We start from the raw sequence: 16850 nt of genomic DNA on the forward strand, positions 1-16850 counted from the left end.
GGGCCCAGTGGATCAGTGGCAGAACATTAGGCTAGGATGCAGAAGACCGCGGTTTTGAATCCCACCCCACCACGTGTGGCCTCACCCAGCCACCAAGGACCACCTTGGTGTCGGTCCCGAGCCCGGGAAAAAAGAGGAGGTTTGCGGAAGGAAGGGCACCCGGCTTAAAAACTTATGTCAAAACAACCCTTGTGGCAAACCCTGAAGGGACAGGCCAAAAGCCGTTGATCTATTTTTGATCAAAATGCTACAATGTCCTAATTACCAGCAACCAATAGGCTTTCACCTTATTTGAATCTATGAAAAGACAGAGGTGTATGCACAAGGAAGAAATCTTTTTTTAATGAAACAACTGAACATTGAGAAAACAAACAAGGCTACTGAACAGTGTGCTATATCAGTGCTGCATACCAGAATCTAGGATATGATTATTACGAAGATCCAGGATCTGGATGTTGTAGTTAAACTTAAGCAAGTTTCCAAGTTGAGCTGAGTCCTGCAGGCCATTGAGCTTGTTGTCTGCCAGATACAACTCCCGCAGGTTCATATTCATCTTAAGGGCCGTAGCTGACCAGAAAATAAAGCATATTTTAGGTTGAGGAAAACAAAAAAACAAAAAAAAAAAAAAGAAAGAAAATGTCAGGAATACAGGTTAAAATTTAGGGCTCAAGATTCTCTAATACTTAACGCTGAAGTTATCATTTAAAAGTAAAAGCATCCACTGCCCTGTCTCACCCAATAACATGAGCGGCCTGCCAGACAGGCCAGAGTTCTCTAGGTGGAGGACTGCCAGGCTGCCACTGATCCTGAGTGCTCGTGCCACAAAGGGAGCCGAGTGGTCCAGCAGAGGAGTGTTACGGGCCTCAAGATACTGAAGAGAGCTTGTCTACAGAAAAACAGAGATAGAATTCATTTGGAATACATGCAGGTAAGTCAGCTAACACACATTTTGATGTGTATTAGCAGTTTTTGTAGATCCATAATAAAAGGCTTTGTCCTTTTCTTCTGCCAACATTACAAGTTTATCTCTTACCTTTCTCATCATATGAGCGGCAGCCTGCCATCCCCGTGTGCCAATGTGCTTGTTGAAGGAAATGTTGAGATGTGTGGCTGACTCATAGTATTCTATCATGTCAAACAGAGCTGATGCCCCCTGAAGAACACAGAGAAATATAATAACCACTATGGCATTTTTGATCAAAACCCCAAAATTTAAACAAATCTCCGTCACATTGTTAAAACACTGAAAGAGACATCACAAGATACAGTCTGGAACAGCTATGGGTGCCATGGTAACAGTTCCACTGGATAAGTGAGACCTGCTGTCCTCAGGTGGGGGTAAAGAGACACCTCACTATGCTAGTGTCTACCATTCTGAATAAAGAAAACTGACTCAGAGAAATTAAAATTGCAAACAAGTAACTACTAATCTACTGGCTTCTACATATATTAGTGAAGAAAGAGCAGAGACTGAAAAATTTGCAAACTCACCAGTGCATTAAAATCACAGGTGGCTAAACTGTTTAGTGAGGAGCAGATACAGGAACAGGATTGAATGGCACTCATGATCACAGCATTTTAATCTGATTTTGGTTTTGGTAGTGCTGTGGGCCATAACAATTCACTTCTTTTATCTTCATGCACCTTTCACTGATAACCTGACAATTTGAAGGTGTTGATGGCCCTGTTTTTTGTTTTTGTTTTTTTTAATAGTTTTAATTTGTGATCTTAACATCATCATACTGTAATAGAATATATAGGGTCATTAACTTAAGTGTGGTCCCACCAGGCTGTAATTTATTTGCTCATGTTCAGCCTGATCCAGAATGTTAAGCAAATTAAAATGGAGCACATGAATTTATACTCTACGGAGACTGATGAAAAGTTAACAAAATCAGACAGGCTACTGCAAAGCGCCTCATAACCTTTTCCCCTTTGTGTGTGTGTGTGTGTGTGTGTGTGTACATACTGGAAGACATGACTGATGTACACAATCCTGTTTATCTACAGGGTGGGGGAAGATGAGTCACATCCAGTCTAATAAAAGCCAGCCTATGTTAATACTCCCCATGTCTGTTCTTCCTTGTGCTTCTTAAAACACCTCTGATTCAATTTGTCCATTTTTATTTTTCAATTTTATTCCATACATGTCAGCACTACTGGAGATATAAGGGTCTGTTAAATTAAGCCATCTCCTGCATGTCTCTCACACCTACTTCCTTTCCTCTCACATTTACATTGGATTCTTTCGCCATTCTCCGCCTGACCAGCAAGACCTAATAGTATTTTCCCCTTCCATCAGAGCAAGACACAAGACACTTGTCTCAGAGTGAGAGGTTGCTCTCTGGTTATTCTGTAATTGACTCATTCACATTTCCAGGATGGTGTTCCATATTTTGGGAAAGGGTACATACGTCACTTCGCATTCTTGTGAACTATGCTCTTGTATTATGTGTTGACATCTAAGATGTCTGCATTTCCTAAAGCAAAAATCTGATGGTTAAAATCCATTACTCATGAAAGTGAACACAGAAGGATAACACAGGTAGACGCTTAAACTTCCAGTTTTTTTAAACATAGACTAAACATAATCAACTTCAAACTGCACATTTAACTGATGGTCCAGCAGTAACATGACAATTGCTACAAGTGTCTAAAAAAAGGACTACAATTACCAGACCATCTATCAGCGTCTATAAAAACAGAGAATGAAAAGCGATGACATGGCATCGCCAGAGAAGATTTTTTATTTTCTATTGTCCTTTCTGCTTATCCAGTGAGTTCCGGGTCGTTACAGCGGATCATTTTGTCTGAATGTTTTTATGCCTGATGCAACCCTCCCCAATTTCTACCGGGCTTGGGACTGGCAATGCACGGCTAGGGATTGGGATGGACTGTTGGGGGTTCAGTGTCTTGCCCAGGGACACTTCAACATGTGGTCGGGAAGAGCGGGGGACGAACCTCCGACTCTATGGTCGGTAGAGAAGAATAACATGAAATAAATAAATTGACCATTCCTGCCCTAAAGAAACTTGTTGTGTGACACACTGGCTAATAACAGGGTTTGTGTCTCTGTTTGATACAGTGCTATACAGTATATTTGGAGCTCTGTGTGACAGGAAGTGGTCAGGGCCACTGCTCCACACTACATCATTGCCTTTATCTGTGCATGTCTACAGCCAAAATGTTCATAATGGTGTTTACACAAGTGGACATCTCACATCCTGCCACTACGCTAAGGGTAAAAGGCAGAAAGTCACAGAGAATGATATGAGAAATAGAGACTGGCACGCATAAAGAAAGATGTAGTATAGTAAAGCAGTGGAGGGGAAAAGAGACACGTTCATTTATCCAATATCTGTTATTGCTTATCCTATTCAGGGTCGTGGATGGCTGACGTCTATCTCAGGGCCACCAGAGAGAGACATACACAGACAGAATCATTAACACTCACATTCACACCTACAGACAATTTAGAGTCAACAATTACCCTCACATGAATGTATATGAATTGTAGGAGGAAACTGAAGTATCTGGGGAAAACCCACTCAGGCAACCGGAGAACATGCAAACTCCACACAGAAAGGCCACAACTGGCATATTTGCCATATTTGTATATTTGAACTGGGGACCTGAAAAGAGGCACAGAGTTTAAAAATGTTCTTACATCTTCATCCAGGTTGGTCTGCTCCAGGTCGATCACTTTAAATTGAACTCTCTTCAAAATCTCTTCCAGAGACTCACATGCTTTGTAGTCCAGCTTCTCACCTGAAGTTATACAAATTTTTGGTCAGTACACAATTTAGAAGCACACATGTTGTTACAGTATTTCTAATTTTTATAAATGATATAGCTAAAGCATTAAATTGTGAAGTAAGGTGAGGAGAAGAAATAAGTATTATTTTGTATGTACATAATATTGCTCTACTATCACTAAAGACTCACTGCTTCACCCATCACCCAGTGATGGGTGGTGTAGAAAAAAAATAGAATGTCAATTAACAAAAAGAAAACTGAAATATTTAATTTTAGGGATGCCTCTTCCACCCATAGCATTTAGCAATTTAAGGATAAGGAGTAAAATAACAATAATAATAATGGACTGTGACTGTGCTTACCTTTCAGATCTAAGCATTCACTTCGCTGTGTCAGGTCTTTCAGTTCCTACAGAAACAAAGAAAACCAGTGTCATTAGATCAAGTTTGTGTATTTCTCTAAAGTATCAAACTCTGCTCCTTGCATTTTTAATTAATCACCACTGAAAAAAAGAAATACACATCTTATACAAGGATGACCTTTGCTTTGAAAAACCATCTGCAGCACACTTCGCTCAACTTCCTTCTGGTCTGTTCCTACAATATAACTTTCCCATCTAGTTCTGGTACAAGTACTGAATGTGAATACCGAATACTGTGGATTATAACTTTGCAACAAATTATATAGTACCTTAAGTAGGGCTGCGCCCCACAAGATTTTGAGAAATTCTTCTTCAAGTTGTTTAACAATAACAGCATAAATCAGGTATACGATACCAAAACATTCATAGGGAGTTCCAGGAGTGCTGGAGCCTATCACAGCTGACACTGGGCAAACAATGGTGACCTTGGACAGTTTGTGAGTAAGGTCCGTCTGTATTTTTTTTCAGCGAGTGTTTTAATATTCTGTCACATACATATTTAGTTAAATGTTTATATGCTGTTCATCACATTCTCTGGTTTCTCCATGACCTTTAGTTAGTATTTATGCTCCAACACTAGTAATTCTGCCTTCTTAATCAACAAAAATACAGCATTACATTAACATTAAATATGGTATTTATTTTTATTTTTTAAAACACAAGCCTGTGCCTTAGGGCAAATTTAGTAATTGATTTAATACTAAAATCCCTTAGTCACAGCAATAACATTTAATATTTCATGACCCTCATATTAGTAGACCACCCTTTCTACCAGCGGAGCCACAGTTGTCCCAGCTTTAACATTAATTATAAAATAATGTTAAAAATAAATTATATATTTTATTATTATTTATCTTTTAATAAGCCTCTGTAATCAATTATGTCCCCTGTAATCAATTTCTTTAGTCTACATGCACTCAAAACAAAACATAATAATAAAACAATATGCTGTTTCAGTTAGGGCTGTATGTGTCATATAGATAAAGAAATACATAACAAAAAAAGATTTTCTTCTTTAACATATTGTATATATTGTAAAGTATATTGTATATTGTAAAGCAGCTGTACAACCTAAACACTTCCAAAACACAGGTGAACAAATTCTTTAATATCTCTGAAGTGTAGTTCTACAGTTTCTATGAAGACATAGCCTTACATTTTTTATGTGAAGGGAGATACTTTCATTGTATTTTTTACTTTCTTTTCAGGTGAAGTAAGGTAAGAGGTCTATAATTACATCAGGGAGTTACTGTGCAAGTGTCTTTGGTTTCGTTTTGGTTTTCTCAGCTGCTGAGGCTCCCACTAATTTAATTTATTGATAAGCAAATCAATTTTCCAAGTAACTGAGTTTAAGTAATATATCGTTCAGTCCCATTCCTCTGCTAATAAAGCTGTGCTAACCTAGTGAAAAACACACTGCAATTCCTACAGCTTCTCAACAATTAAATACTCCCTTTGGTTTGCTGGTAACATTAATCCCCACTGGTGGCTTTAAAGTAGTGTTGGACCCGGGATCAACATGGGCCTCCGACCGGTTGGCCATACAGCCCCACACACATTAAAGGTGTGCTGCACTGTGTTCTGAAGCCTGTCAATCATGGCCAGTCTAAAAATTATTCCTACCAACCAAAACATTAAAAACTGTGTGAATGTTATGGCTGAACAGAAACTCAGGAGTGAAACTAAACTTTAAAACCACAGGGATTCAGTTAGAAGATAATATATGAACACACATGCAAATCAACTATTTCTAAAGTCTATTATTTCTGCAGTTCAGAGCAAGAAATATTCAAATCCTATTTGAGTGCGGGGAACTATCTAGGACTGACTGTGTGTGACACACTAGAAACTTGTTTAAAGCTAGGTTAACCTCAGCACCACTAAAGTGGGCTAATCCAGGCTAACAGCAAAACAGTAAGTGCCTTGAATGCTCAAATGACAGAATCACTATTTGTGCCAGCTGATGCTGCTTTTAGTGTGTTAAACTTTGTGATACCATCTTTCATGTGACAGTTTACAACAAAATCACAGATTAAACAATGTGAAATTGTTTTAAACTCCTGCCCTGGTCAAACAACCGACCATGCACAAAAACATGAAAGCAGAGCCCACAAACTATGTAACAGCAAATCCCTCTCTCTCTAGTCGACCACCCAGCTAATTCAGCATGAACTCAATAACCTCTGCCGTCCTATCACACCGCTATCACTGTTCTGCGCACGATCATACAGATGTTGATTTACTTGTACTAAGTGTTCATTGCTCCCTGCATGACATAACAGCTCCTAAAAACATGAGAATTAAAAAAAAAAAAGAAATCACATCTAAAAAGATGTGTTGTCATAATGAAAACAGGAAGAACAGCTTAAAAAAGCAAACAATAGTGATTCTGGTAAGTTAGGTAGTTAACTTATAATAGTTCATAATATTCTTTTAATAAACACACATATATACATACACACACACACACACACGTACGTTTGATTATTAAAAGCACTAGGTATAATAATGTGGCTGATCAATGAATATGACAACACAGTTTTCTTAGTATGTTGTGTGAAATATGGCTTAAATAAAAAGGGGTTCTTTAGCATTTTGTTGGTGTAAGTTGTGTGAAGACAAAAAAAAAACAACAACAACATCATTTTGGGCAATTTAACAGCAACTCAGTCTTTATCTACAATTAAGTTGGGCACCTGTCAGTATGAAGGACTTCATCAGTGTAAATACTACTCTGACAGAGCTGGCAGAACCCAGAATAAGCCTTAAACCACAGTGCATCTCTGCACGAGTGATGGAATAGTGAGTGTGTGTGTTGTGGGTGGACCAAATGTTTAATTTCTGACCTTGTTGATTAAATGCTGTGGCAAATCTTGCGTTTCTGTGTTGTATGCAGTGTTTTATACAAAGGCTTCAGAAAGTATTCAAAATTTCCGTTTGCCTCAATAAATACTCCATAAAATAAACATGGCAAAGATGATAGATGTTTTTTAATCTTTAATGTAAGTGCATGTATGTATTCATATCTGAAACATCTTCACGTGTGTATTAAAACTTTTTAAACAGGCTTTAAGAACTGCCATCCTCAGCTCTTTACTAAGACAGACGTAGCTTTGACTCATCACACCAGAGAATCAGCTCAACAATGTTGCCTTGCGTGGAGAAAAAGTCAGTGTTTGGTTGCAAGGATGAGCAGATTTAACATATAAAATATAATACAATAATTTTAAAATGGTTGCACTTTTATTGGTATAGAGCAAGTGACTGGTAAATTAATAGAAATATCTACTTATGACTCAATCGTGTGATATTTCCAGATATAACATCATTTCACTTCAATATGTCTCTGGATTGCCCAGAAAGGATTAGATGATACTAACATGGCATCAGTTGTATTTTCCATATTTGGACAAAAGGAGGCCACATTTCTCAGCCCATTGACAAATGTATTCTAGAAACGCAGGCTTCGAGGAGTCCAGCCCTAAAACAGGACATTGCCTACATGGCCCCTGAGTAGCCTTCTTGATGTCCAGGATAATACAATACTGTAATGTGTGTGGCACAATATAAAAAGATGATTGCACAGCACATGTTGATGTACATGTGTTGTGTGGAGCAGAACAACCTTTGATTGTATATTACTTGCAGGGTATAATCAGCTTTTAGAGAGTTTAAGTATGGAACTGCAGCAGCAGAAATGTGACACAAGACTATCAAATGTACAGCCCTTACGAGTCCAGTGAGGGTTAAAGCTGAGCAGGCATTCAACATGCAGCTGCTAAATAGTGAACCTTATACAAACACACACACACAAACAAATTGTCTACAATTTACAAAATCTGTAGGGTTCTTGGCAAGCAGCCATGTGTACAGGGCAGTTGGACTTTAGAGTGAAATAGGAAAGAACAGCAAGCAGCTGAGCTCCTCTTGCCAACCTTCTCTCTCTCATCAGCCATTTGGTCTGGCTTTCATTTTTATGTGGCTGGTTACTGCAAGGGTGACTAAGCAGAAATGCGAGGGGGCTGTAGTGGACCGAAAAACTACTGCGGAATGGAGGTACAGAGAAATTCCAAGCATTGTGAAAGTGAGCTATAACAAAACCAAGACCAAGAGCCTTAGGTCAGTCAACTCAATGGAAATAAACCCAGAGTATAGTACTAAATGGAGCTCACAGCAGCAGCTTAGCAGAGTGATGCACATTTTCTCAAGTAGCTGAGATGTTAACCCAACTTCTTTTTTTCAGCTGACCAGGACTCAGGATTTCCCTGCAGTCTCTTGAATCACAGATGTGTTTCCATCTGGGGCTCACTTGCATCAGTACTCTCACATGAAGACAAAGCTGCAGGTACAATAGTTAAAAGCTCTGCTGAAGAGTTAGGGGGTTTATGAGTGTGTGCTGGGGTGACTATATCACAGAGCAAACAGGAGAAAGTGCTAATGTGACACTGCTGCTAAGACTAGCACTGCCATCGCTTCCGTCCTGTCAGTCTGACAAGATGGGAATCACTTTAGCAAAGGGCGTTCCCTAAAAATACTAAGCTGAGTGTAGCCAGTTTGTGTACCAGAGCTATCACATCTAGCAATGACATTTTTAAGTAATGGCCGGGATGTTTATGTAGGTAAACAAAATGGTGCTCAGAGTCTTTATTGAAGACATTTATATTTACATGCCATTACGTGTTAACACAGTCAGTGGAAATGTCTTTTAATATGCATTACCTAGTGAGCAGTCATTTAACACCCAGGACACAATGCTTGGGAGTGCTGCCTCCAACAGCCAGAAGGATCTGTCAATCTGTAATAAAACCTACCAATTACATGTGCAGTTTATTAGCATAGGACCTACATTTTTTTTTTCAAAATGAGGAGGGGAGTAATTTTCACCCTAAATGCTTCACAAAGGAAAAATGTATATAATGGGGGTGGGATGGGGATTCTACTTTTATTATTAGCTCACATTGCATTTCATCACTCTCCTCTGACTTAAGAAATGTAAACCTTAGATATATAATGAATCACTACAGTTACTTTTCTGTAGAGTTGGTAAGGAAAACAATGTCAAAACTTCAGACTGTCCTACTCTGGTGCACTCTTCTACTCCACAGATGTGCAGTTACTTATTGAGGTTCTAAAAATTGTCTGTTATTATTTCAAAACATGTGAATGAATAAAGTGAGGTGCAAATACTTTGTTTACTTTGTAATACTCCAGTCAGCCACCATTTCTCCCTCTTCTTACATCCTTTTTGAGGCATTCAATGGCCATGCAGAGGGAAAGTCTGTTGTGTTTCAAATACAAACATGACAGTATTCATTTAAAGAAAGATCAGTTCTTTCCATATTGAGCGATGCAAGACATCTAGCGAAAATTCCTGTATGTTTCATATCGCAATTTAATTTGCAGAAATAAAGAATATTACAAAGCAAATCTTTTTCCAAAATCGTGCAGCCCTAATTTACACATAAGCAGCCACATGACTTTGGCACATCTTACTTTTTCAACAGCTACTTGCTTCAAATACAGAAGGTCATTATTCATACTCAACAGTTGGTCTGACCGATAGTCATTGAAATTTAACATTTAAATTGTGAACCTCATGACATCAGCTGATGGTTTTATAAGAGAAGATGTCTTACGTAAGTTGCAACTACAGAAAGACTGGTCTCATATATAATCAAAACCTTTATAGTCTTTTTAAATGTGGCACTTGCAGTGAGCACACACACCGACAACAGCATGTCTATATCGGCCTTGTCTTTAGTGAAAGTCAGTGAATTGATGGTAGTAAGCAACATCTGAGCAACACACACACACACACACACACACACACACACACAAATGCGATGAAGTCCATGCTCTGCGATGCATGGACTTCAGCTGGGACAAAAATGTGTCTCAAATTCTGTGAAAACTATTCCCACATAAGTTCTGAACATGTAACAAAAATAATACAGAGGAATTCATAAGTCGCATACAAAGGCACAAGGTTTACAAAAAAACCACAGCTTTCCCCACTGGATTTGAAGTGCTCATACACAGAGATTATGGGACACATGACTGTGCTGGCTATTCCACAAAAAAAGCCAGCCCGTTGGGAATAACTGCCATCCTTCAGAGGCTTACCTCTACTTCACACGAGCACTACTGCACTAAAGCCATGCCACAGCACATCATGTTGTGCCCTCAAACAACATTATCAGGAATCTGAAGTGTTTGCATCATAAGAATAAAGGCTTAAGATTTTAATTACATATTAAGGTTAAAATTTTCTTTTCTTTTTTTTTTTTTTTTTTTTTTTTCTCTTTACCTCATAAACAGAAATCAATTACTATGAACTTGTGGTGGAGTTACAGGGACTGCACTGTTTTTCCAGTGAGTTAGCAGTTTATAAGGTACATCAAGCTCAAAGTAATGCAATCAAAAATGCGCCCTGTGATAAATCATCTTTAATTATCTTGATAGTTTTTGTTGTTTTAGATTTTAGATCATTTAGATGATGGTTTTGGTGCTGTTGAATTGTGTTACACCAACTAGCATTTATATGATTTTTTTGTCAGTGAGGAAAGGTTAAATGGCAAAAATCAACCTTTTGTATGATACCAGCACCAGAGTGAATGTCTGCTCAGTAACCTGCACTGTGTGGTGTAAATACATCAGTCTGACAGAATGCACAGACTGAATAAAGTTGAATCCACTCAATTTTCAATAGTTGAATCCACTCAATTTTTCAATTTTTACATAGTCTAGACAATGTTGCCAGTGTTGCCAAACAATGGTGGAAAATCTATTGTTTTTATACAGCTCTAAAGAATAATATAGGATTTATAACCTGTTTGTATTCCATGTTAGCTTATCAGAGTTGAAACTCCTGTCTAACATTGGATAGAGGGTGTGTGTGACCACTCTTTGTAGCTTTACAAAAATGACCATCAAATCACACAGATCTTCACGCAATGATTCACTTGTGGGTGGAAAAATGCTGAGGGTTGATGTCCTTGTAACTGCAATTGTGGGATGTCTAGAGTATCCTAATAAGCTGATAAATGCTTTTTCATTACAAAAGCTTAATGACAGCAGTGTCAGAAGTGAGAGCAGTGGAGCGGAACTGGTCACATCAAACTGGAGAATAAATAGATTAAAAGGTTTTGATAGCCTTCTGCTACAGGATTTAGGAATGGATTATATAATTATACATGTGGAAAACAAAATAATTTTAAGTTCAAAAATCCTTCTTATTCATTGGGTAAGTGATTATTTTCCTTGGTCAACAACAGACAAATTGAGCTACAAACCCAGGAAAAGTGTGAACAAAAGAAACAAACACAAATCTAAAGTTTTGTCGGAATAAGGCTAACTGACAAAACACAGTGTGTGTTAACGTATTAAATTTAAATTGGGACTTACCTGTATCTGTTTGAGCACTTTGGGTATTGGTTTACAGTTGAGTTTCTGACAGGCCTGTTTGTATGAAGAAAGGATCTCTTCTTGCGTCACATTCTGAGCTGCAGAACACAGATAATTATAAATGTTAGGATTGCTTTGTTTCTTTCAGCAGATCTGCCATATCACTTCAAGATTAACACACACACACACACACACACACACAATAAAAAAAACCCTACATCAAAAAAGTTCTGATTGTGTTTGCTTCCTGCGTCCTTTCATATTGTCATGTTTGTTCATAATCTTCATTATATTTATTTATTTTAATTTCTGCATATAACAAAGTCAAAGTACATACTTACATGCACAAAAGCTAGTAATTAATTTTTTTACTACGTGTGACAGTTTAAGTACAATGTATTTTTCATTTCAGTTTACTATAATATTTTCTACGTCATGAAGGCTTAAATGGATTCATTCAGCCTCTTTTGAAGTCCAGCAGCACTGAAGATCAAATGCAGAGATGTGTACAGTTAAAAAATTATTCTAAAATTAGGGATGCCCAGATACCTTTAGTATGAACAGGGTTCTCTCTTGGTCTTCAAAGGGCTTAGGCCTTTTGTGTCTGAGAAGAGTTTTTAATTCTCTACAGTGTGTCTTTTATAAATTGTTAGGACATAATTACAGAAAATCATGTGGAAACAAATTGCCAGCATATTTGGTGTGTCTGGAGGGGGTGGATGCTTCCAAAAACAGTTGTTAGGTAGGAGCATGTACATATTTACATTACATGTTCACAAATTCAGTAGATGCCAGATACTGCCAACTAATTTGTATCCGTATGTGTGAATGCGGTATAACAGTATCATAACAACACACAGTGGATAGGTATATGTATGAGAGGGTCTGACTTTGTCCTGCAGTAAGCATTTTGATTTCTCTTGCCAAGGTGAGGATTTTTCCCCATTCGGTTCCATGCCCATTCCTTTAGTCACCCACTTAATTCACATTCTGAAGTTAATCATACACGACTAGACTAGACATAAAAATTTTAAAGTAATTAAACTTGTCTTTCTACAACCCCTATTGCAAAAAGTTGGAAAGATGTGTAAAAATTAAATAAAACAAAATGCTATGATTTGCATCAACCCATATTTTATACACAATAGAACATAAACAACACATTTGATGTTAATACTGAGAAATTTGACCATTTCATTAAAAATGTTAGCTCATTTTGAATTTAATAGCAGGAAGACATCTCAAAAAAGTTAGAAGAGGGGCAACAAAAGGCTGGAGAAATAATTGCTGCAAATAAAAAAACAAAAACAAATGAAGGACAACTAATTACGTTATTTGCAACAGGTCAGTAACATGACTGGGTATAAAAGGAGCATTTCAGAGAGACAGAGCCTCTAGAATTGAAGATGGGCAGAGGTTCAACAATCTGAGACAAACAACATCTAAAAATTATTTCAGAAAAATGTTCCTCAACATAAAATTGGAAAGACTTTGAAGATCCTTCCATCTCCTGTATATAATATCAGCAAAAGAATGATTCCTTCCGATTCAGATAACCAGTAGGAATACTTGTGTGGAATGGACAGGGCCAAAGGTCAAAACTGGATGAATGTGATCTTTGGGCCCTAAGGGAGCATTCAAAACAGAAACAATTCTCTACTGGACATAACTGCATTTGCTCAGTAACACTTCCAGAAATCACTGTCTGTGAACACAGTTCACTGTGCATTCTTTTTTTATTTATGTTTTACACATCCTGCTAACTTTTTTGCAATTGGAGTGGTAATGAAATGCTGCTGGCCCTGACGGGATTCCGGGCCGGGTCCTGAAATAATGTGCATGCCAGCTCTCCGAAGTCATTAGTGACATATTTAACATCTCACTGACTCAGGCAATTGTTCCAACATGCCTTAAGACATCCAAAATCACCCCAGAGGCAAAGCCCAAACAGTGACTTGTCTCAGTTACTTCATATATCATGAAGAGCTTTGAGTGGCTGGTAATGTGGCGTATTATAAAGGCTATCGACATAATAGTCAACACTGTGGACTTTTGCAGGTCTGGGTCTGCCCCCCACCTCTCCACACTGATGCCAAAGCTGTAGAGACAGTTCAAAACTTTAAATTACTCGGTGTGCATCTCTCCAACACCTTCACCTGGCGTGACAACACACAGAGTCTAATTGCGTGTGGTGGAGAGTGCACTGACCTCTTGTATTACAGTGTAGTATTGTAGCTGCATAGTGGCAGAGAAGCAGACGTTGCAATGGATGGTTAAGTCGGCTCAGAGGATCATTGGATGCAGCTTACAACCCCTCTCAGAGATTTACACCAGCAGATGCAAAGCAGAGCCTCATGAGAGACTCCACACACCCTGCATCTGGACTATTTCCCCCCTCCAATTAGGCAGAAGGCTTTGCAGCTTCCAGGTTTGTACCACCAGGCTGAAAAACCTTTAAACTCTGCTGCTACATATTTTTATTCATACGCTGCTGTACTTATTTTATTTTATGCTACAATTTTTTTTAATACTTGGGTTTGACTTATTCTATATTTAATGACTTATTCCGAGACCTGAGTACTGTATTTGTTGTTTACATGTTTACATGCCTGAATGACAATAAAGAATCTTTGGAACAGTTTGAGTACTGCACTGGAACTACTCATCATGTACCATCCAGATTTTGAGATGCTTCTACTGAAATAATTATGTGACAACCTGCTGACAGTGCTGACGTATAAGAACCTGCTGTGTAATTCACCATCTCAGCGAGACCGACCAATGTCAGACTAGGGCTGACAATTACTACTAGACACCAATCCTGTGGCAGGTTTGGTTTAATGTCTGTGTAGAAAACCAAATAAAGGACAAGTTATTGCCACACGAACACGTTTCACTTGTTGTCAAACCAATTCAAGCAGCATAACTGTCTCGCAAAACTGTCTCATATGTAATCCTGCAGTAGGCCCTAGCCTATACTGTAAGGACACACACACATACATATTTAAAGTCTATTCAGTTTATAAAATTCAAAACGACAACTCTGCAGGAATAAATGCATACTGTAAATGTGACTGTACTCTGTGCCTATGTAGGCTTAAGAATGTATATCAATCTTGGTCATCTGAAAAAATGTACAAGCTTTACATATGGTCACACATTGATCATTAACTTTTTTTACCTCTGACATCTCAAGTTCTTTATAAAGTGAAGCACTGAAAAAAAGAAAAATTTCAGTCATCGTTAAATTTAACATAGCTGGTTAGATACTTTCTGACTCATTGCTTTCACTACCAGTGATAATAAACAAGCGGGGGACAAGGTCATTGTTATGTAAACAGACATATTTAACCATCATCTGTCTGTTTTGGGTTTACAAGGGGACCTGGTGGCTCAGTGGTAGAGCATTGGGTTAGGGATGCAAAAAGACCACGGGTTTGAATCCCACCCCACCAGCTGTGGCCCCGCCCAACCACCAAGCACCACCTTGGTGCCAATCACGAGCCCGGATAAAATCTGAGGGTTCCTGCAGGAACGGCATCCAGCGTAAAAACTGCCAATTGAATGTGCAGAACATGTTTCACTGTGGTGACCCCTGAAGGGACAAGGCGAAAACCAGATCTGTTTGTTTTGGGTTTATTTTTGGCCATTTCATTTCCTTTCGTGTCCTCATCACTGTTTATTTCAAACTACCTTCATGAAATGTGCCAATAAGAAGCTTTACTAAAAAGCGTAACGATTTTGAAATCCACGTTCCCTCATACTCAGTTATAGTCTACACTGTTAATGGACCACAAACAATGTAAATGTGATGTGCCGTGAACACATTTCTTCACTCTTAATTACTGCTGTGTACTGTACCCGGCAACCACAAACTGAAGAGAACAGAGCCCATGTTTTGTTTGATAACGGCCTTTCATTACCTTCAAATCTTCCATTCAGTCACACTAATCTTTCATCCGAACCAACATGCAGTACCTTCCAAAACCCAATTCCCCATAGGTCATGGAGGGTCTGATATAAAGATGCAACAACAACAACAACAACAAAAAAAGAATGTCCCTGTTTGAAATTTCTTGGTTTACTGCATAAATTAGTCATGGCTAAAGTGACAAATATCAACAAACACTATACTTCTAAGCGTATAAAACACAAACACCCTAACCCAAGACATAATCTTTCATGCCTTTATTGAACACACCCATTAAACAGACTAAGTGATTATGGAAAAAACAATGGCAACAGATTGGTTGAACAACCTTTAGCAGCAGTAACTTCAAGCAAATATTTCCTGGATCTGTACTTTAGACCTACACATGGTTCCTTCCTTACAGAGCTGCTTCAGCCGTATTCCTAGAACATCTGGTTTGAACGTCTCTCCTGCAGGCTTTTCAAATCATGTTTACTTGGTTAAGGACTGGACTCTGAATGGTCCACTCAGAGGCAGACTTGTTTCTTTAAAGAGTTTAGTGTCATTGTCTTGCTGCCTCATTCAGCTCCTTTTGAGCCTTTTGATGACTTTGGAGTAATCTTTGCTGGCCGCCCACTTCTATGGATCATAGCCACAGCAACAAATCATATCTATTCATAAACAATAACAAAACAAAAACTGTGACCGACAGATATCAAAATTCTTTGAGATTACTCTTTAACCCATTCCAGCTACATGCAAATAAACAACTCTTGATCATGATTCTTCTGAGATCTCTAGCAAGGCATGGCTAACATCACCTCATGGTGTTTATAAATGGCACACAGACCAGAGTTTTTTTTAAGTCAAAATACTACACACCACACATCTTTTCTTGATTGACTTATTGGACTCCAGGTTTGCCAACACCTGACTGCTGTAGACATCAAGTAACATCAGAAGCCTAGTGTTATCATTACTTTTTACACCATTACTATTTTCACTTCTTTGCATATTAGTGACTGTGTACAATAAAGACATGAAAAATTCCTGTTTGGGGGATAAGGGTGGGGTGGGGGGTTGGTACATAATTATCAAACTGTACACCGAGAACATGCTGTCACATTCACATATATACAACTCCAATTCCATGAGTTGTGAGAATGTGTAAACAAATTAAAAACAGAAAGCAATAATTTGTAAATCTCCTCCATATTTAATTTACAATAGAACATAAACAATATATAAGATGTTGAAACTGAGACATTTTACCATTTCATATGGCATGAAATATTAGCTCATTTTAAATTTGATGGCAGCAACAAATCTCAAGAAAGTTGAAACAAGGCAAAGTGTAAA

General features: G+C 38.2%; 1 protein-coding gene across 1 annotated transcript in view; it reads right to left on the reverse strand.

Moving 5' to 3' along the window:
• The window catches only part of ppp1r37 (protein phosphatase 1, regulatory subunit 37), a 42260-nt gene that overhangs the window by 9324 nt on the left and 16086 nt on the right, over positions 1 to 16850 (reverse strand). The window contains exons 2-7 of the mRNA XM_067507133.1: positions 11582 to 11679; positions 4119 to 4164; positions 3668 to 3768; positions 1034 to 1153; positions 736 to 886; positions 412 to 567 (exon numbers count right to left, since the gene is read on the reverse strand). Coding sequence (XP_067363234.1) covers positions 412 to 567; positions 736 to 886; positions 1034 to 1153; positions 3668 to 3768; positions 4119 to 4164; positions 11582 to 11679 — 672 coding nt within the window. The remainder of the gene's footprint in view (positions 1 to 411; positions 568 to 735; positions 887 to 1033; positions 1154 to 3667; positions 3769 to 4118; positions 4165 to 11581; positions 11680 to 16850) is intronic.

The sequence above is a fragment of the Channa argus genome, chromosome 6 (assembly GCF_033026475.1).
Source record: "Channa argus isolate prfri chromosome 6, Channa argus male v1.0, whole genome shotgun sequence".
NCBI lineage: Eukaryota > Metazoa > Chordata > Actinopteri > Anabantiformes > Channidae > Channa > Channa argus.